Source organism: Myodes glareolus, chromosome 16, assembly GCF_982192425.1.
Source record: "Myodes glareolus chromosome 16, mMyoGla1.1, whole genome shotgun sequence".
Classification (NCBI taxonomy): domain Eukaryota; kingdom Metazoa; phylum Chordata; class Mammalia; order Rodentia; family Cricetidae; genus Myodes; species Myodes glareolus.
The window spans coordinates 805,243-828,834 of NC_142041.1; the positions used below are offsets into that span (position 1 = coordinate 805,243).

The 23,592-nt window shown below is 35.6% G+C and overlaps 1 protein-coding gene across 1 annotated transcript in view; it reads left to right on the plus strand.

Moving 5' to 3' along the window:
* The window catches only part of Cnbd1 (cyclic nucleotide binding domain containing 1), a 293,203-nt gene that overhangs the window by 47,055 nt on the left and 222,556 nt on the right, over positions 1-23,592 (plus strand). The window contains exon 4 of the mRNA XM_048420690.3: positions 2,476-2,631. Within this exon, the coding sequence (XP_048276647.3) occupies positions 2,476-2,631 (156 nt within the window). The remainder of the gene's footprint in view (positions 1-2,475; positions 2,632-23,592) is intronic.

A 23,592-nucleotide genomic window follows, 5' to 3' on the forward strand; every position in this document is an offset into this window, starting at 1 on the left:
GCAGCCTTTTGGGAAATCAGAGAAGCATCACCTTTCATGATAGCCACAAATAGCATAAAATATCTTGGGGTTACTCTAACCAAGGAAGTGAAAGACCTATTTGACAAAAACTTTAAGTCTTTGAAGAAAGAAATTGAGGAGGATACCAGAAAATGGAAAGACCTCCCCTGCTCTTGGATTGGGAGAATCAACATAGTAAAAATGGCAATTCTACCAAAAGCAATCTATAGATTCAATGCAATCCCCATCAAAATCCCATCAAACTTCTTCACAGACCTTGAGAGAACAATAATCAAGTTTATATGGCAAAACAAAAAACCCAGGATAGCCAAAACAATCTTATATAATAAAAGAACTTCTGGAGGCATTACCATCCCTGACTTCAAACTCTATTATAGAGCTACAGTATTGAAAACAGCTTGGTATTGGCATAAGAACAGAGAAGTCGACCTATGGAATCGAATAGAAGACCCAGATATTAACCCACAAACTTATGAACACCTAATTTTCGACAAGGGAGCTAAAGGTATACAATGGAAGAAGGACAGCATCTTTAACAAATTTTGCTGGCATAACTGGATGTCAACCTGTAAAAAAATGAAAGTAGATCCATATCTATCACCATGCACAAAAATCAAGTCCAAATGGATTAAAGACATCAACATTAATCCGTCCACTTTGAACCTGATAGAAGAGAAAGTGGGAAGTAGTCTACAAGATTTAGGCACAGGAGGCCTCTTCCTAAGCAGGACCCCAGCAGCACAGACAATAAGAGAAACAATGAATAAATGGGATCTACTGAAACTGGGAAGCTTCTGTAAACTGATATTTTTTTAAGCAAATCAATGTAAGTACTGAAGCCATGGCTTAATAAAGTTAATTTGTTTATTTTTGTAAAAAAAAAAAAAAGAAAGAAAGAAAAGTTAATTTAAAAAAGTCAAGCCGTAAAAGCCACCAGAATAAGAAATTTAAGATGTGCAAAAAATTTTATTTTCATAGAATTTATATAATTTTTAATAAATCTTACTGGAAACAAGGGCAATTAATGCAAACAAAATGTAGGCTGTAGTTATGTCTGGAGACAAGTTCTTTGCACAAATAAAGTAGCTGTGCTTCACTGTACATACTGGTAATGCTCCACTTCTAAAATCTGCCTCAGGCTCTTGTAATTAGTTTTTTTCTGGTCTTCTTTTCTTCTGTTGTATTATAAATATTCTTTTTAAAATATATTTTTATTTTATAATTAGAAACAATGTCCAAAATGTACAAGGTTAACAATAGAGGATAAAATAGATTCCTTCTATAAGTAATTCTATTTGATAACAATCCCATAAGTAATTTCATGCATTTCTGTCACAGAATGAAAATTAACATATAAATAATTGGATACAGAGTTACCAAAAAAGCACAAATGGTCAACTGAAGCTATTTATAATTTTGACCACTGAAGAGCCAAAATTATTTTTGAACAGAATTTCACCATTTTTAGAATTTTTAAAGGTTTTTCTTTTCCTCTAGAAAAAGTTCTAGTATGATCTCCTTGGGTTAGTTTGTCTCCTTTGCATCTGATACATCTCTGCTTACATGTCTTTGTTTCTCTGTGCTTATCTCTTCCTTTGTTGTGTATCTATCTCTATGTCTCTTTCTTTAAAGAAATGATAAACTTCCTGAAATTTCCTTAATTTATAAATGAGAGAGAATTGTTGGTCCTAATGTTTTGCAGTAATGAATATATTAATGTATAGCATAGGAAACAACACACTTAGCAAGGCAGTAAATGTTAGATGCTAATGTGTTAATTTACTTTTATTGTTCTACATACCTTCAACTTAACTTTTAATTTCTTTCCAAGCATGTCAATGACCTGATCTATCATCAGGACTTAATTTGTGGTTGTTTAGATTATTTTATTGCCAATTTTCTTTTTAAAGATAGATATTGTGGTTTACTTTTCTGTTCCTTAAATTTTCAAAGACTTAACAGAATATCTTGAGAAAATGAACTAAAAACAAATTATAATTTATTTATACATTTATTGGAAGACTGAAAAGCACAAGCTTATGAATGTGGTTGTGATAATTATGGTAAAGACATTTGTAGTTTGTAATTGGGAAACAACTAAAAACTCTCCTAGTGGCAAAACTACTGATATATAAATCTGTTGTATGGAAAGGGAAATATGGTTGTTAATTCATAAAACTTCCTTGAATTATATAATATTTAAAATGCTACATGTTATAACATATAATAAAATTGTACATGATGAAAATATTTTATATATGCTAATTTAGGCTTAGGGTACAATGGAGTACAAATATAACTACAGTAGTGTCTGAAAAAAAGCGCTAAGAAGGAATTCTATTCAAATGTTTGATTTATTATCATGTCATTTATTTCTAGTGTTGACAGTCAGTAGAACTCCATGTAAAATTTTTATTTATTGTGAAATATTATTAATATTGTTTCCTCATTCAGAAAATGTAATGAAAAGACAGAGGGAAAAAAACTCCAACTTGACAACTCACACAACATATCTGTGTATGTCAGACAAGCACGTGGTGGCCCTGGTCTTCCTGACAAAGAAAGAGCTACATTGAAGTTTATGCAGTTCTTAGCTATCTTAAAGAAACTGTAAGTATCTTAATGGTACTGTTTATGTCCTTGAGGTCTATTGTGACTAGCTTTTTTTTTTTTTTAGTTAGTTGATTGCAAATGCATGTGCATTATTCATGACTTAATATGACAGGGGAGTTCAAAAGAAGTGGATAGTCTGGAGACTGTCGTGAGATGCCAACAACCTTCATGAACTGAGTCTTCATGACATGCAATGGATATACAGCTAAGCTTGTGGATCCTCATTTTAATTTTGCATTGCAAGAAAAAAAATGTGCTGTGAACTGATGTTAAGTAAAAAAATTATGTTTGTGATTTGATTAGATTTAATTTCTGAATGACTTTCCTCAGAATTTAAACTGTCTTTTCCATCACAGAACTTTTAAACACACTTAACTTTTATTACATTTTTTTTTTCCTTTGAGCACGTTGTCTTGCATTTGGAACACAACTGCTAAGTGGTTAAAAGAAGAGAAATGGAAAGAAGAGGAAAACACACACAGGAAAGCAAATGAGATTATAATCACATCACTTACCAGTTTTTTTCTTTCTCTGAATCTTCCCATGTGCCTCTCCTAGCCCTCTCTCAAATTCATTGCCTCCTTCTTATTAATTATTGTTACATACATATATTTCTATGCATATGTATGGAATTTCTAAATAGTTCTCATGGCAGTTCTTTGAGACAGCTGTGATGAGTCATTAGAAAAATATGTGTGCTGAAATCTGTCTTACCTCTTCCAGAGAATGCACATTTTTTCTTTGCCTGCCAGATACTAGGAGCTTTGTTTTGCTGTTGCTCTTGTGTATTAAATTATTATAAACTCAGTGGTTTAAATAATGTGTCTTTTAGTATTTTTTTTGCGTGTGTTTCGTTTTCATGTTGATATCTTTAGGCATAGTATTTGAATTTCTTAACATTATCAAAGTTTTAACCAAGGCTTGCCATGAACTGTTTATTTCTAAAGCAAGAAGCTCTCCTCCATGGTAATGTTGTTGATGGCAGGATTTTAAATTTCTTACAATTGAAGAGCTGATTCCTTCTCTTTCTTGCTAGCTCTCAGCAGGGACAACAGTCTTTGACATCTGCCCCTACCCCTGTATCTCCACCCCTCACCCCTGTATTCTCATTATGTGGTTTTCTCTTATTCTGTCACCTAACATGAATGCTTACCTTTTCAAATCCAGAAAGGAAGAGTTTGTGTTTCTTTCTTAAATTTTAAATTAATTAATTAATTATTGTTGTTGTGGAGGGCTACTTGCCATGTAAAGAACAGAGGACATCTTTGTAGAGTTGATTCACTGCATCGACCTTTACATGGGTTGTACTTGTACATGGAACTCTGCTTGTCAGACTTGCACAACAGCTGCATTTACCTGCTGAGCCATCTCATGGGCCTGAGTCTGTGGTTCTTTTATTCTGCATAAAAAGGAAAAATTGTATGGCCTTATCTCATAATTGTTGCTATATTCTAACAGTTAAGCATAAGCCTCTGATCGTAAATCTAAACTCAAGAGAAGTGGGTATATAGTTCATTTAATGGTGTTGGCTACATTTAGGAACACTGACATTTTAAGAGGGCATGGAAGTATACAAGAGATGACAATTAATAACCTAATAAAGCAAGGCTTACGGGGACACAGATTCTAAAAATTGATTGCTTCTGTCTGTAAGTTTTCTCAAATGCCACTATATTCCTTCCCTAAAAACAGCCATGAGTATTTAAGCTGTCCGTTTATCTTGTATATATGTTGTCTGTGAGTTTATCTTCTACACACACACACACACTCACACACTCACACACACACACACACACACACACACACACATGTACGTATATATACTGGGCACATATATAGCCATAGCCATGGATGATCAGGAAGATGATTTCTGCTCAATTTTTATGAATAGAAATAATACTTGGATTTTTTCATAGTTCGGATTAGCAGGAAAATTGTAATATTCTCAGTTATAAAGACTTTTTTTACACACATTTAGCTGATTTGCTTAGACTTCAAAATAGACTCAAAATAGACTAGTCGCCCCTGCAAAATATGCACAATGGCAAGTTCCCAGATGCCTGTTTGTTGGGTCAAAGTCAGGCTGATAACATTAATAATTAACTCCCTGCAACAACTGACATTTTCCACGTACTCCTGGCCTCGGTTTGTGATGCAGGACTCAAGGTCTAGCCAACTAGCAGGAAGCAGCTTGCTGTTTGCTTATGTATCTATTTCTTAGAAAAACCTTAAAGGGACAGTACATTCTGATGAGGACTTTTATTGAGTTTATGCATAATTTGCAAAGGGAAACTCTTCAAAAGAAAATACATTTCAAAAGAAGTAAAGTATTAAATTAAAACAAATACAATTAGAATCTGTGAACAATTGTGTTCTAAATAACTTTAGAAATTGTGGAAAAATATATTTTCATCCATTTGTGAGTGAATTCTGCATAAGCTTTTGAGCTTTTATTTAGTAATTTTCTGGTATTAGAATTTCAAGAAAATACTATGTTTTACGTTTGTGGCTCTTATATTCTTAAATATAAGTGATAATGTGTACTGTACACCATGGCACTCTGTGATGAGGCTTAGAAGAAAGTTTATGCAGTCCCAGGAGATAGAGCTTGGTGGAAACATTTGGTGATAATCCCTGTGATGGGTGACAGGATGAGATATTTTATGATATAAGAAGGCAGTAGTTAACTTAATGTTTCAGATAAATGTACTCTGTGCAAAGGAAACAGGTGTGAGAGAATGGGTCTACAGCCTAGTCTGTAACACAATGACCTACAAGAAGATTGCTTTTCTGAGAAGAGCTCAAGTAAGGAGGTCTGGAGAGAGACTCAGGAACCCGACTGTCAAGAAGTAGGTCACAGGCAGCGATGAGATTTTGATGTTGGTGGGATGTCAACTGTTCATGGATTCTTGTCAATGTGGTTTCTGTGAGGAGATTCGAGGGGGCTGTCCAGATGTTCTAGACAGGAAATGACAGAAACCTCTTTTTTTATGGAGAATGCAGGGAAATTATCTCATTCTGTCCAATGCTTATCTACTATGGCATTGACTGTAACATTGCCCGCTTTCAAAATGCAATTATGAAATGCTTTGTAGAAAACAACTTATTTACGATCTGCCGACTCTTTAAAAAAGTGACTTATGTGGGTTTGGGGATGATGTGAAGAATGGGAAATGCAAAGAATAAAAAATGATTGTGGAAGCAGCCTGAGGCCCTTAGAGAAAATTCGGCCCCGTTGCTTGCTTTCTTGACTACTTTCTCCAATTAAAGATGCTTCCTTCGAGGAAATGAAGCATCTGAAGATCATTACATTTCGGCAGAGCAGTGAAGCAGAGCCACTTCTCAAGAAGTACTCAGAGGACTCAGTCCCTGAAAGAAATTAGTGTATTTGCCTTTTAGAATCAGGCTGTGAAAAAGTCCAAATGCAGCCTGCTTCTCCCACTGTCCTCCAGTGAAGTGGCTGATAAGATGAGAAACTGCAGTCTGGGCCGACACTCCAGGCTGTGTGCCAATCAGAGGGAAGTGCTATGCAGCTCTCAGTTTTGTGTAAATGCCTCATTTGGAGTAAATTTGCTTGGAAACAGGAGAAAATAGGATCTTCCTTTGAAGCTATGTTAGTAAAGAATGGTGTAAATACAGATACTTATATTTATGACAGGATCCATGATCATAGATACTACAGGAATGTGATTTAAGGAAGACAGTTCCTTTTGATGAGGCAACAAAGAACAAAAATGTTAACGCTTTGACATCATATAGATATTATGAAGATATGCTGAAGAACAGCACTGGTCCCTGGCCTGTTTGTGGCAGGAGGAACCATAGTTCCACTTGGGATGTATTCAGTTTAGTCAACTTGACCTGTGATCAGAAGAATCCAGTCATGCGCCAGACTACACTGAGCATGACTGTGCAAACTTTGGGAAAGTTCTACCTCTTAATATTCAGTTTACTAATCTATAAAATCCATATTCCTGCTATTATTATTGTTAGACCCAGAGGAGCCAAAGCTGACTTGTACATAATTTTCATCAATGACTTATAAAGGGTTTGCTACCATCTCAAGTTAATTCTTCTCTCAAGACAGAATATATAAATTTCTGTTATGATAGATGGACAAATGTAAGCTCTTAGTTATTTTTCATGTATTTATATAGTTTACAAAGTCAACCATGGTATTTTCATACTGTAGTTCAAAATGTTGCATATTATACTTCTTCACACATGAATGAGTAATTAAAAACTCATCTTTGTAACAATCTTCAGTAGTTTAGAAATAAACAGGTCTTCTATTATAACATTTCTAATAACACACTTTAACTCTATTAATAATTTATTTTAGAATATATTTTAAAGAACAGCTTAATTTTTTGTTTCAGTTACTCATTTTTTTACGTTTCAAGGTAGAGTTTTTTTTTTTGGAGAGATGTTTTAATAGTATTAATACAAAATAAAGAACACATTAGATACTATGACATCAGATTTTATGGTCTCACTGAAAGATTTTAATATGTATTTTATTATAGATTTAATAACACACCGAGACACAAAATCATGTGTGTAGATTATTTGTAACAATTACCTGTAAGTTATCACAAACATAATTTCTTAAAAACATGGCTGACAAAATATTTTAATTGCCTTCTTTTTGTATTTACTTATTATTACAAATATTTTAAGCTATCTTATGAGCCAGCCCTACCTTTTCAAATTGTTTTAGTTTACATACAAACAGCTGAATTTAAAAATATGAGCATGCTGTTGTACTATATTTTTTGTATATTTTTATATTCAAAATGAATTTAAAAAGACTTAGAAAATCATATTAAATCTACAAAATCATTTGCCATGTGGTTCTTTCTAGTAGACTATGGGTGTATATGGTCATTTTGAGGTCAGTCTCTAGAATTATCTGCAGAGAGGTGTCAAACTATTTAATTGCCTTTGTTAACTTACAGAACAACCCTTATTTGTCATTCTATCCTCTATCTACTAAATATCTATTCTTTGAGGACTATGTACTCAAGGGTTACTTGCCCTAAAAATCTTAGTTTGCATAAAAGATGAGACTACAATTTGTAGTTCCTAATGTGTTTCCAGTATGTATTTACAATTCATAACTTGGCTATTGTGAATAGTGCTGCCACAAATATGGATGTTCTAGTGCTTCTGTGGAATGTTATCTTAGAGTCTTTTAATTACATATGATAAAGGTAAAGCAAGGATTTTTTGAGAAAACCCCATACTGATTTGCCTGTTGTCTGTTTTGGTGTACTTTGCCAGCAGTGTATAAGGTCTCATTTTCCCTCATGTTCTTACCAGCATTTGCTGTTGCTAGTGAATGAGAGACATTATGACAAGTGTGGAACTTAGTCCGTTTCTCCGACGACTCTGGATGTTGAACATTTTTTCATATGTTTATTGGCTATTTGCCTTTTATTCCAGGGATGTAAGGATAGTTCAGCATACAAAAATTCATAGTCATGATGAATCACATTAACTAGAATCAAGGACAGAAACTACATGTCCCAATCCATAGATCCAGGAAAAACTGTGATAAAGTAAAATGCCTTTTCGCGAAGAAAGTTGTGAAGAAACTAGGAGTAGGAAAAACATACTTCCACACAGAGAAGATATCCATGGTAAACCTATAGGCAGTTTTAGAACATATTGGAGAATAACTAAAAACGTTTTAAATAAGTCTGAAATAAGACAAGGTTGTCTACTCTTTCTTCTCCGTAGTACTATATACAATCTTAGATAGAGCTATAAGAGCAAGAAATAAAGGGATACAAATGAAAAAGGATAAACTCAAATGATTCCTATTTGCAGATGATATGATATATATGAAACACTCTATACACCCCACTTAAAAACTTTTAGAACCAATAAACACCTTCAACAAAGGGGGTGGGCAGGCTGAAAAGTCAAATCTATAGGACATATACTAGAAAAGAAATGAGGAAAACAATTCTGTTCACAATAATTTCTAAAATTACTTTGGATTATGCCTCACCAAGGAAATGCAGAACTCCTACAGTATGAGTTCTAAGCTTTAGAATATGAATTGAAAAAGACAGTGGGAAACAAAAACGCCCCTTCCAAGTCAGCTGAGTGTCAGAAATAATATAATGAAGATGCAAAAAGTGATCTAAAGATTTAATGCAGTACTCGTCAAAATCCCAATGTCATATAAATGTGGAAACATATGAAGGAGAGGACAGGTAATACAGAGGATAGGGAGAAAATAAGTCAAAAACAATAATCAGAGTGTACCCTGTGTATGCATGCAGTTTTCAAGGAATAAACATAAGATTTTTTAACTGTGTGTACTTTTTATTTAATGTTTATTTTTTGTTTTTACCTCTGTTGGGTTGTATATGCAGAAAATGTCTTAAAAACAAAGAGCACAGTCTATAAACAAGAAGTCCCAAAGCTATAAAAATATTTTTTCCTCTTTTTTAATTTTTTCCATTCAAAAATTTACACTTCCTCTCTTTCTATTCCCCAACCGCTCCCCCACCCCCCTCCTCCCTTCCCCTCCCTCCTTAAAAGAGGGCAGGGAACCCTGTCCTGTGAGAAGTCCAAGGCCCTCCCCACTACATTCATGCCTAGGCAGTTTTGCATCCAAATAGACTAGGGTCCCCAAAAGCCAGTACATGCAGTAGAATCAAAACCCAGTGCCTTTATCAATGGCTTCCAGTCAGCTCCCATTGTCAGCCACATTCAGAGAGTTCGGTTTGATAGCACGCTCATTCAGTCCCAGTCCAGCTGGATTTGGTGAGCTCCCATTAGAACAGGCACACAAACATCTTTTAGAAAAAAGTAAAGAATGTTCAAGTTATGTAGCACCATAACCGATTTTAGTTATACTGTTTCAGAGCCATAGTAATGAAAAAAAGCATGCCACTTGCACAAAAACAGACACATCAATCAATAGAGTGGAATCAAGAATGCAAATATAAATACATGCAATCACAGTCAACTCAATGCTGAAAACATGCCACAAATGCACATTGCAGAAATGATGGCTTCTTCACCAAACTGTGTTAAAAAAAAAAAAAAACTAGAAAGAAACCTGCAGAGAAAAGCTAGACCCCCATCATGATTTGAATGCCTCTTATAGGCTTATTGGTCTCCAGTTGATCAAATTATTGGGAAGTAATGAATGCATGGTCTTGTTGAAGGAGGTGTCACACTAGGCATGGACTTTGAGGTTTCAAGACTCCTGTTTATTTACCAGTGTCTCACTCTTTGGCTTCTGGTTGTGTCTCAAGATGTGACCCCTCAATTATTGCTCCAACTCCATGCCGGTTTCCATGCTCCCACCACGATGGATATGAACTCTAACCATCTGAAAATTTAAGCTCCATATAAACTCCTTTTATAAATTGTCTTCATCATGGTGATTATAATAGCAATAGAAACTTATTAAGACAATCTTTGCCATTTGGCCTGTATAAAAAGCAGTTCTAAATGGATCAATTATCTCAGCCTAAGACCTGAAAGTGCATAGGCATGAAATAAAACACAGATAAAGACTTTGATATATTGTCATAGGAAGGATTTTCTGAAAAGAAAGGCAATAATTTTGGGAATAAAATGTATATTTAACAAATGAGGTTGAATAAAAGTTCTTCCCAGGAAAGAAAACAATCAAGTGAAGAAACAGGCTGCAGAATGAAAACCAAGTCACTATCAAAACTTTAGCAGAGAATTAATATTCAGAACACATGAAGAACTGAAAATCCCTGAAAACAAAATACTCAGTCAACACAAAGTTTAATTAAATAAACATAATTTTCAAAAGATGAAGTACAAATGGCAGTAAACTTATATATAAAATGATTGGTGCTTGGCTCTTCTTCAGCAGAGAAGTTATGCTGAGTGCAGATTCCTAACAGGAAGTAATTTTCTTTCACATTTTTTATGGCTTTCTATCAACTCTAAAGTCAGATACTTGATTTGGATTTTTGAAAATAATAACTTTTGTTAGATACTTTTATAATTTTATGCTTGTTTTGCTTTCTAAAAAAATATATACTCTGGATTTTAAATTCTTGAAGTCTAGAATTGATGTCTTTATTCAGTTTTGGTGAATGTTGTTTTACCACTAGCCTGTCACATTTTTCTTGTGGTAAATTCCTCTTCTTTGAGAATTTGGTTTGCTTCATACTAGAGCCTCTGTCTTATTTTTCTTCATTATTTGCCACATCATTTGGTCTCATTACACTTGATATGTGTCCTCTTGTTCCCTATTTCTTGTTGACTAATTTTCCTTTTCGCTAGGTCTTATCTGAAATGTTAATCTCATTCACTGGATTCCTCAATTATGCATCTTCATTTTCAAAAATGCACTAATAACAAATTATTTATTTAACCTGTTTAACCTATTAACAAATAATTTATTGGCCTCAAATGTTCATAAATATGCTTTATTCCTTTAGACCTTCCACTCATAATTATTGATTTATGATACAATTTATTACATTTTAACTGTGTTATACATTTTGATGAACATTCTGTTTTATTGAATTTTATAATAACTTCATATGGATTTAAGAATAATTTTAGTTTATGTTGTGTTTTGTCACTTGGTGGGATAATTTCTTTTTTAAATGTGTTAAAAAAATGAAGAGCAACTTTCATATTCAGGAACATGATAGGGATTTATATTTATTTTAAACATCTTTAGTAGACCTTAGTCAATTTTCATATAGGTTTTATAATTTTTAATTTTTGATACAGAGTTTCTCTGTTCAGGCCTGATTATCATGGAACTTGCTCTGTAGATCAGGCCAACCTGGAACTCAGAGATCTACCTTCTTCTGCCTCCCAAATGCTGGGATTAACCGCATTTACCACCACTGCTGGGTGGCTTTTCATTTTTAAAAGAACACAATTCTCCTTTATAACTGTGAATATTATGATGAATTAGCTACCTTTCTTGTTTCTGTGATAAAATACTTCACAAAGCAACTTAAGGGAGAAATGGTTTATTTCAAGTTATAGTTCAAAGGTAAATTACATAGTTTCAAGAAAGGTATGGCATCGAAATCTTGAGAGAACTCCTTCTGTTACATCCACAGTCAGGAGGCAAAAGTGGAAGGTACATGTGCTCATTTTGCTTCCTCATTGTTATTTAGGATTGGATAACAGCCTCGTGAGTTAGATCACCCACATTTGGGTGGCTCTTCCTACTCCAGTTAGCCTAATCAAGATAATCCTTCACAGATACGTTCAAATAATTTTCTTCAAGTGATTCTAGAGTCTGTTCAGTTTGAAATCAATATAAGCCTTTAGCTAAGAATAAGATTATTTTATTATATTCTTTAAGTATCTTTAATATATGTAAGATATATTTAACTTGGTTTCTGTGTATTTGTAAAAGCTGCCTTGATGAGCACACATTATCATAATATATTTACATATATCTTCTTGTAATCATTTATAATAATGATAATGAAGTCTGGGAATAATGGTAATTTTGTCATATATATTATATATCTTCATTACTTATGACTATTTATTCATTGGAATGTTGAAGAAATTAAGCAGTTGTAGTGATAAAATGGTTTTCATGTTTTTTTTTTTTAACAGTTTGCTTCTCACAATTCTCCATACCTTGTAATGTTGGCTCTTTGTAGAACTGTGATAGAAATATTATATCTTGCCTCAGTTTTATCATCTAAAAGTATGTTAAATATATCTGAGTGTTTTATAAGACTTCAAGAACATTCACAGGAAGTACCTAAATGCATAGAACTATATACACAGTAACACACACACACACACACACACACACACACACACAGCTCTTGACTTTTTCTATCCTGAGTTATACCCCAACAGGATGGCTTATGTTAGCCGTCTCAGCTATTCTTCCTTGCTACTTACTGTCAATTGAATTCATATAATGGAAACAGTAGAGGTTAACAAGGGATGGGGGGTCCTAAGGTCCGAGTCATTCACCTGGCTGTTTCTTTTCACTCAGGCACAGTTGGGTGTAAACTTTTATAAAATGCCCATATTGGGTGCTTTTGTGTGGCTAGGACCAAAAAGCAACAGGAGAACAAGCATTCACAGCATGAGCCTATTGAAGACATTTCAGATTCAAACCACAGTCTCTCACTTTCTCCCCCTAGTGCTTTCCCTGAATATCAGTGGCCCTTATCCCTTATCTTTCCCCTTATCCCTTCAGGCCTATACTGGTCATATCTTACTGTTGTCTACTGTCCCTGGTTCCAGCTGCTGGTCTTTTATCCCCTTTCCTCACTATCTTTCCTCAGTCCTGTGTAGTTGTCTGTATAGTCTCTTTTTAAACAATCCTTTCTCAGGGTGTTATTCTTTTGACTGATATGTACTTCTATATTATTCTGACACATTCTCAGCACCCCAGAGTGCTGTACTGATCCACACTGTCTGGTTTCTAGTAGAAGGCAGATGTGAGCCTCCTATTATAAGTGCTGGGAACAGAAGTTTCAGTCGCTAGAAAAGGAGCAAGAGTTTTTAACCACTGAGTCATCCGGGTTTTGTTTGTTTATTGTTAATGAAAGTTCTCTTGTTGTTTTGTATAATCATTACACAAATTTACATCCTCAGTACACAGAGATTTCTTTATCTCTGCATGCTTGTCTACACTTATAATTTTTCATCTCTGACAATAGCTATTGTAACAGGAATTTTTCATTTGATTTGAATTTAAAGCTCCTTATTCATTAGTTATGCTTAGCATTTTAAATAAACTCATAGACTGCTTCTAAGCCTGTGTTAGTATTAGTCCATAATCTGTTATCCAAAGGATGCTCAATCATGCCACAAAGACATGTGCTCAACTGTGTTCATAGCAGCATTGTTTGTCATAGCCAGAACCTGTTACTACAGAAAAATACTACAATCAGAATGGCAGTCACCAAGAAAACAAATAGCAAATGAAAGGATGTAGACAAAAAAAAAAGCCCCATACACTACTGGTGGAGATACATACATGTCTATCCACTATGAAAACCAATACGGAATTTCCTCAAAATGCAATAAATAGATAGATAGATAGATAGATAAATAAATAAATACCATCTGGTGGTCATCTTTATTTATGTGAAACATTGGAATTTGTAAAAGTTGTAAAGTTATCAGTCTAAGAATGCAGGATGCCATACAATAAAACAAATAAATTACTTTCTCCTGTAGTGAGTAACGTGGGGGATGTGTCTCGTGCCTTGTCTCTCTGGGCTCTACTATCCCTGCAGGGATGTGTACTGCCTCCTCCTGCCTTTTACCTCCCAACCCAGAGCAAGAAAAAAATTCAGTCAAGCTTGTGCAAAACGTTGCTGTCACCCAGAAACTCGACAGAGAGTGAAAGGTGTCCATGCTCTGTTTATTTTCCATATTTCCCCACTTTCCTCATGAGGATCTGGCTCACTGCCCAAGATTCATGTCTTAATGTGGTTTTATTTCTTTCTTTTAAATGTAATTTGAGACAGCATAAACATTCACCAACTGATGCTCAGTCAATTAAAATTAATAAATAGCAGAGTTCACTTTCAACACAAAATTTACTTTAATAGCTTTGTAAATTATGCTATGAAGAGTCTAAGGAGACTACTTACAGTTTTGGTTACGGTCGACTGTGTTATGGAATAAATTATTTGTATATTGGTGTTAAGAGATTTGTAAACTCTCAGAATGTACACCAGCAATAAACATTGACATTTATTGAGCTTTTCATTTATTGCTTTAACATTCATAATAATCTATCTAGTCCTCTTTCAACAGATGAGGAAACTATGTTTATTAGCACTGACACTTAGATTGATTGAGTCTTCACATCAATGCTGTGTGACAACAAGGGCTCTGTGCCTCAGTCACCAGTGTATGCCACAGAGTCTGCAGACTCATTGCACATGTGCCTGGACCTTTCCTCAGGCTTGTGCACAGGGTCATGCACAGGGTCCTCCAGAATGTATGTATGAATGTATTTTCATTACAACAATTGATTAGGACATGGGGCATGATCTGGAAGCTTTACATAAAATTAAGAACATCAATATTCTAATAGAAAAGTAGAATACGAACTGGGTATGGTACAGATGAGCAACTAGAGAGTACACTAGTGTGTACACACTAGTACACTAGTGTGTGTGTGTCTTGTGTACTCATACCTGAGAGTTTCTGAAGGATGTGGCAATGACTTACTTATATGCCTTAGAATCCACTGCAGCACCCATGCCTCTGTACTCCAGGGGATCTCTGGGTTCTGGTGGGCATTCAGTTTCCGCCTGATTTCTGTCTCTGCTTCATCAGACTACCTTGTGGTACCACTTTACTCTTATTCAGAGTCTGCCTTTTTTTCTTAAAAAATGTATTCTTTATTGAGTTACAATTTATATAAAATAAACTCTTTCCTTTAAACTGTCCAGGTTGATGAATCTTGGCAATCATATTCAATCTTGTTACCATGACTACAGTGAAAAATTCTAAACATGCATTTTTATGCCTTTCCACCGCTCCTCTTCCCCCATTGATCTGCTTGTGGTCTTTAAACATGCACCTTCACTAGAATTTCATGCTAACAGAATCCTATAATGCAGAGGTATTTATTCACCTTGCTGCATTGATCAACATCATGTTCTTCTTCATTATAGAATACTAGTCTGTAGTAAAGACTTACCACTTGTAGGCTGGGTCACTCCAACTAAAGAAACAATTGCACTTACCTCTGGCTAAAAGTAGAGTTAGTTGGGATTATTTACAGAAGTATGATAGGGGATTATTTTTAGGAGTATGAATATTTCAAATGGGTCTATATCACACACACACACACACACACACACACACACACACACACACACACACAGAAACCACACTTCCTAAACGATAACTTAGAAAAGCTGGGCATGAATGCATGACTTGCTGGAGGCTGAGAAGTGCAGGCCCATTTCCCACCTTATCTGACTGTCAGAGAATTTGGGGAATAACAATGCTTAATCACCTCTTTGTGAAGTTAAGATAGGTAGGCACTATCCTGACAGGTGGTCGGGATATGGAAATGTACCTCTGTTCCTTCCATGGTAGCAATGAGGTCTCCTGGGGAAGGGCTGTTTTGCTTACATGATTCAGTGTACCTGAGTGTAGTGATTTGGGTCATCTCGCTACCTAGGCAACAGAACGCTGATGATGGGAAGTCTCAGAGGGACTGTGTGAGTTACTCTTGCTGTATCATGTTAATAAAGTCTTTGCTACCTTCTCCCCCAGTTTACATTGGGTATAAAAGCTGTGGAAAAATAAACACAAGGGGTTTTCAGGGTCTGAGTAATCCCTGAAACTCCCTCCGGATACTATCTTTGGTTTCTGTCTTCAATTCCCACGCCCTACACTGGTGAGAGGTGAGTTTGTTGAGGCCAGTCCTCCGCAGGTCACTCTACTAGTTGGGAGTCTCTTGCAGGCAGCTCAGCTGGGTGGAGTATTTCCTCACAGCTGCAATCCTTTGTATAACCCTGGGGGAGGCATGTGAATTCTGCAAATTTGAGTGGTTTTCTCAGACTTGGGTATTTGGTTACTTCCAGATTCTTAACAAGCCTCTCTCCAGGAATGAATGCTTGACTTTGAGGACCTAGCTCCAATCTGCTTCTAGTAATGTGACTGTGCACTTTCTTTAGACATCTGCTTCTATTTATCTGGGTTGAACCTGAAGAAACCAGATTGTTGAGCCACTTAAGAGCCCCTGACTGTTTTCTGACAGCTTGTGTGCTGCATTACTGTCAGCAAAGGACAGTTCAGGAGCTTGAGCAGCACCCACGATTGACAGTCAGAAGTTCTAGCCTTTCTAGGGGGTGGGTATGGCATTTAAAAGTTATATTGTTGTGGATTTAACTTTCATATAGTTAGTAGTTATCAACGTTGAATGTGCCTTTAAGAGCTTACTGCCATTTGTAAGTGTTAATTTAAAATGGAGGATATTTTGTCCCTATGCTCTTTAATAAATTCGTTATATATTCAGGGAAAAAGCAATCAGCCAGATGTACTTTCTGCACATGTTTTCCCTAGGTTTGTCACTTGATGTTTATTTTCTTAGTTATTCCTTTAAAATTACCAAAGCTTCAAATATGTCAGACTAAAGTTTCCAAGTTTTGTCCTAGGATTAGGGAGTCATCACTTTTTGTGCCAGTCTGAGATTGGTTTTCTAACTGTGGGCTTTGAGGTTAAGAGATATACGAGCACGTGATCCAGCCAGATTCTCTGAATGTAGCCGGATTCTCTGAACGTGGTTGGCCCGGAGTCTTTCTGAAAAGCCATTGACAATGAAACTGAGACTTGTTTCCTCTGCATATACTGGATTTTTGGGATCCAGTCTGTTTGGATACTCACCTTCCTGGACCTGGAAGGAGGGGGGAGGAACTTGAACTTCCCACAGGGCATGAAGCCCTGACTGCTCTTAGGGATGGAGAGGGAGGAGGAGAGGGAGTGGAGGGAGTGGGAGGGTGTTGGGAGGAGGGGCGGAAATGGAAACTTTTATAATTTAATAAACTTTGAAAAAAAAAGATATATACGGACTAGGTAGCATCTGTTGTTGTAAAGACTGTTTTTCTGCTAAATTACACCTGTAAGTTTATTAAAAGTTCATTAAATAAAAGCATAGTTTCTTTCTAATCCTTTTTATGTTTTTTGATTTATATTATATATTCTTAATGCCAGCAAGGCATGTCTTGATCACAGTAGTTTTATTAAAATTTGAAACCAAAGCTTACTAATTCTCACATTTCCCGCTTTTTTTTTTTTTTGGTCTATCTTTTTTTTTTTCTTCAAAATTCTCTTGTCTATTCAAAACTATTCCCAAGGCATGGTTCTATATGTATAAGGAATATGATCACTATGATTATAAAACAGTTCTTATTGAATCTATAAATAGTAACTGCAATTAAAAATAGTTATCATGATCAAAACATTCAAAGTCAATTACAAGAATAAAACTCATTATTTAATAATATGGTAACAAATTAGCAATAAATAGGTTAAAACTTAAAATTTAACATTTTATTTCTAATAGCATCAGTGAAATAATAAATGCAAAATTATTTAAGGTATATGAAGTTCTCAGTGAAAACTATAAAAATCTGATGAAAAAATTAAATAAGATCAAAATAAATGGATGAAGACACTCTGTTGAATTAAAGTGCTAAACCCACGCTGAAATCTACTTGCTAATTCTAAATGATGTTAAGAATTTTAAATTTTGCTTGTTTTGTAATCATTTATTTTTTTCTGCTACTTTTAATAGGTGAGTCTTATCATGTGAGTGAGAATTTTCTTGTTCAACTTTTTTGTTTTGTTTTTCAAGGCAGGATTTTTCTGTGAAGTTCTGGCTGACCTCTAATTTGCTTTGTAGCTCAGTCTGTCCTCAATCTTGGAGATCCTCCTGTCTCTGCCTCCCAAGTGCAGCAATTTAAAGCATGGGGCACAATGCCTAGTCTTCCTGATTTTTGACAGTTTTTGTAGAATATTTTCAATGTTGGGTTAAATTTGCTAATGAAGACTCTTGTAGATAAGTTTTATTCATAATTTCTGATTACAGTTTCAAAAAGTAACTCAAAATCCCCATTGTTTCTTTGTTATGTTTATTATTTTGTGATTTATAAGGCAAAATTCCTTAAAATCTAAATTGTCAAATTCACAGACAAAACATTGTTTTATCTTTTTTTATTTCAGTATCTGTACGATCTGAAATTGTACCACATCTTCCTTTTCTGAATTATTAATCTGATTTCATTTTCTTGAGTAGGCTAGTTGTGGATCTGTTAGTTTCAGAACCAGAACTGCCCTATGTGATGATATGATTAGTAGGTCAGTGGAGGCTGCTGTGTTGAAAAACACCTATTTCTATTTCTGTGGAAAGAGCAGTTCCATGAAGCAGTTTAGCAATAAAGTGAATGTGCTAACACAGGTTAGGTTCTGGTAAATGTAGTGAGTGAAATAAACGGGGTATTTGATAGAGAAGGATGCTCTGATTGGAGGACAAAGGTTGTGACCTATGCACAGAAACCAGCAAAAGATCTACAAGAGACTGTAAAATAAAAAGTCACCTAAAATCTGAGAGTATCAATTAGCCCATCCCTGATTGATTGACAGAGGGAACAGTTGCCAGAGACAACAATTTGTATGAAACTGTGAGACTCGGATGCTTCTAGAGGAGTCAAGTAACATACGGGGCAGGATGGAATGTAGACCAAAACAAGACTGAAGAACAAGGCAGAGTGAAGTAATAGTGATTTGTGAACCATTGTAGGACACACAGTTCTTAACTTAAATGGTGGTGAGATGAGCCAGCAAATATTTATGAGATGGTATATTGAGTTCTATGCTTGAGGCACAAACCATAGTTTTAAACATTGCGATATTAAATATGTTTACTAAAACGATTATATTATTTTGCATTATAGTGCAAAATTACATAAGAAGCCACCCAGTGAGGTTGTGCTCCACAAATGCTACCTAAGGAGACAGAGAGTAGCCTGCCTTCATTGGTAACACTTGCTTAATTCCTGACATGGACCAAGACTATCAGTCTGTAATCCTGTGAAAATTGCAGTGCGAGAACTTATTTTGTTAATAAATAAATACAATCTTAAGAGGTGTCACTCTACCAGTAATAATAAGGATGCATGTGGGATATGGTAATGCTGAAACAACATGCAGTGGAGGTATTATACAGTAGGGAGTCTGTGGGTGGCTTGTGTATGATACAGAGGAAATAGGATGACCAAACTTGTAAGATGAAGGCCTAAGAAACAAACACACTAAAGTATTTGCACTTACCGAAAGTACAGTTTTAGATTATTTAACTAGCCTGCAAAAATGTTTAGATGTCAAAGGACATTTGTCTGAACAATGAATTGAGGTGAACAAAAGCAAAAGTAAGTTCCTCGTTGAAAACCCTCCACAGCTTCTTACTTTTTACCAAATAAACCCAAACTTTAGCGCTATTGAGGAACTATATAATCTCCACCCAGGAACCCAGGCTGAATTTATTTGTTCTCATTTCTCTGGGAATACAGCTCTCCTCCAAGATTGATTTCCATCTGGAAATTTGACTTCTTCTATCTGAAGAATCAGCTACTCCCCACATTTTTTTTTTTTTTAAATACAGGAAGCATTTCTAGATGTTTCCTAAGGCTTTTTTTCTCTTTTGACTGTGACACATAGTTTGGGTAACTTTTTTGCCAGTTCTTGTTTGTGATTCTGTTGTATTTGTGCTGTTTTTGTCTTGCCAGGATTATAAACTTCAGAGGGGTAATTATAGCTTCCTGCAAAATGCTTGATTATGCAGAGAATGCTCTATAGTTGAGTAAACACATTGATTAATTGATACAAATGTCAGTAACATTGAAATTTCTACCTGCATACAAGCTAATGTAATAACAAGTTCATAAATCTGGTGAATGTTTTTGTTAGAATTTCTAAAACACTCTTCACATTATTTAATATGCATGCATAAAATTCTCTACCTTAAAGCATTATTATAGTATTTTGAATATTTTAAACCTTTATATGTCTGTGTTAAATTTCTAAAACTAACATGTTTCCTGTCTTGGGGTAGAAATTAGTGTTCTAGGAATCAGTTATGAAACTGTTCTAGGACAGTACACTAAGGAAATCATGAATGTCACAAAGTAGATACAACCAAACTCAGTGAGTTTAGAGTATAAACAACTATGCATTCTTGGCTTTGGGCAGATTAACAAAGTGCAATAGAGTAAGTTTTATAAGCAATACAGACTTATTTTTCCACTAGTTGAGGCAGGAAGGTTGAAGATGAAGGCATTGGATTTCAGGTGAGAGCTGTTTTTTTCTGGTCTTCAGCCAACATCCCATGGCAGAGGGGACAGAACAGCTGCTGAGGGCCTCTTTTAACGAGGTCCTAGTTACCTTCTGCAACCTCATCTTCTAATACTATCACATTTGGGACTTATTTCCAACATATAAAATTTGAAGAAATTAACATTCAAATCACAATAAAATTCTAGCAGAAAATCCTAAAATTGTAAGTTTCTTGATATCTTTAATACGGAGTGTATGATGAGCATTCGTTTTTTTCTATGAGGGATATAAAAATGACACAATTAAGCGAGGCAGCTTGCTTTAATCACCCAAGAGAATTTCTCTCAGAAAACGATATCTAAAAGCAAATTCAAATAATCCCAGTAGGAAAAGTGGAGTTTCTTGGGTGTTGCTAGTTCTGCCCTCCCTGCTGTGCCCCAGGAGGAAGTTGTCTTTTCTTGTTATAGCTCAAGTCTGATTGGGCCATCATCACATTGTCAGTACAGCTGACATTTCATGAGTATTTCATGGTTTCAGGCCTTATGCCAATGAGAGTGCCTTTGTCTGTGAAACAAGAATAAAGAAGAATCACCTCTGAGACTGTTTCACTGCAGTGATTGGAACAGTCACTGACCCCAGGGCCCTCCATGAGCCCAGAGTGGTGGGCATTGAGTATGGTAATAGATGCAGGAAAAGGTATCTAATATGATCTGTATTCAGTGGTATTAATAACCCTAAACAGAAGTGAGGGTTAGCAGCTTTATTCTGACTTACTTGACATCATGACACACAGTGTTCCTTCAGATTAGAGCTGGCTGCCCTCCTAGTGCATTAAATAAATGTTCTTGATGGTAAGGCAATTCTGGCCTCTAAATATGGCTCCTTCACTACAGGAACTCTGGTCATTAATGGCAGTGGAGAATCAAATTCAGGTAACAGATCCATTTACCTGGCTAAGTACATTCCTCAATTTAGGTGCTGAGATGTTGTGGGTACAGAAGTGCTTGTACTCACAGAGAAGCACTAAAAGAACCAGGAATGTGAACCATGCAGAGGCAGTTCCTGAATGGAGGAGATAAAACCAAATACCTACATTCCATCCAGAAAGCTGAGAGTAGAGGCTCTTAACAACCTGACAACCTTTCTGCCATCTGAAGAAGCAGATCTCAACTTAATTCCCCAGAATGATTATTCCAGAGTCTTTCCTTGCTAGATTATTACCCATACTTAAGGGAAATATCACAAGTATTTAATGGCCTGCTGACCTCTATGCTATTGGTCAGAGATCACCCTAGATTTTAGGCCTTTTAGCTATGGAACCCACCTTCATTGTCACACATACTTTGTAAATCATCTGACTCCTTAAGTGTCATTGTACACCTGTAACTGGACTTATTGGACTGATTGCTGCCTGCAAACCTTTCCCCAAATTGTACTGTGTTTTAAATATATTGACAACAAACCACCTGGTGTTAGAATCCCCAAAGTTTGACTCAGGTTGATGAAGTAAATGTGCACTGGATTTTCATTATTTGTCATGGGTTTTGCTTCCCTGTATGACACCTGCAGGGACCCCTCACTGAGGATGATTCTTGGGTATTCCCAGGATTTCTTTTCACATGCGTATATTGCAACAGCTATGTACATATATCCCACAGACTACTGCAAAGATGCCGCTGACAGTGGTTTTTCTGTGGATTTGCTACTGATTCTGACCATTGCATTTAGAACTGGAATTGGTTTGGAAAGATTCTAGATACAACATCTCCAGCAGGTTTTATTCTATGCACATCTCTATGTAGACATCTTATCTAGCTGGTATTGTTGGATTCTTTAACATCACACTCATAGACAAATGCACAAATTGCTCATGCCTGAGTAGAGGTTTTCTGTACCACACACATAATTCCCTTTAAGTACATCCCAAGATTATTGGTCTTACCAATATTGGATTGCAAATGAGCTTTTATGTTGAAGATCATTTTATACAGTGAAATTGCCAACGAGTACAAACATGTACTAGACCATGGCAAGAATACCTAGTTATAGTATACGGAAAGGGAAGGCAGAACTTTGGTGTCTCAAAATTAGCTTACATTCCACTCATTGGGTTACGCAAATTGATTGCCATTCTTCACATGTGCACTCATCAAATGAGACACCTGATGTTGACTTGACAGTACAAATACACTTTAGTTAGCTGGGGGAATTAATGTAGAATCTGCAAGTAATGAGTCTGAATGATGTATAAAGATACCAGACTTGGCTTTTTTTTCAGAACATTCTAAACTCTGAATGTGTGAGAAATGTTCATTTCTGGAACAACTTGTTGTAGGAATAGATAAAGCAAAATGAGATTACTGTCTTTCCCAGGTTTTATTTCCTTGCACCACTTTTCCCAGAAAACTAGATTTATATTTAAGAATGAATCTCGTCCTTTGCTGGGTTTGCAAAGCTTCCTGTACCTTATCTCTGTGCAAATTTCTTATTTATTCAATCTATTTTAAGATGGAAAAGAAGCTTCCATCCCAGCCTTGTTCTTATGCCTTCAGTCTCCATCGAATGTAGTCACCTGAAGACACAAACTACCTGTGTTAATAATGAAATACCCAGGTCATTGAAACAATCAGCTCTCTAAACCTTTTTTTGAAGTAGTATCACTGTAAGAATACTTGGCAGAGAAATGAGAAGACATGGCTATTCTAGGTTTCTGGATGCTCATTTTTCTGTTCTCTCTCATCCAGTAGCTAAAGTTCCTTCTGTTCCTGGCTCTCAGGAAAAGAGGGAATAGGAGAGAATAAAGATTTTTGTGACTTGTATTTTGTTCCCTCGTGTATAGCTGTCTAGGGTACCAGTCTTCTGCAGCTCAGAGCTTTGACAGGAATCCACGGAGTTAAGGAGTCAACAAGGCTAAACTTTTCCATCAGAGGGGGTTAGGAAAAAAGGCACTCACAAACTCTCTTGGTGGTTTTCTTCTTTATTCTTATTCTTCTTTATTCTCTCCCCTATCTCTCGTTATTTTATAGCTTTTATACCCCAATAGACTCTTCCAGGCAGCACAAGAGTCAAAACAGTTGCATTACATTTTTCAAGTGAATGATTATAGGTAAAAACATGTTTTTCATCTCCTTATGTGATTAAACA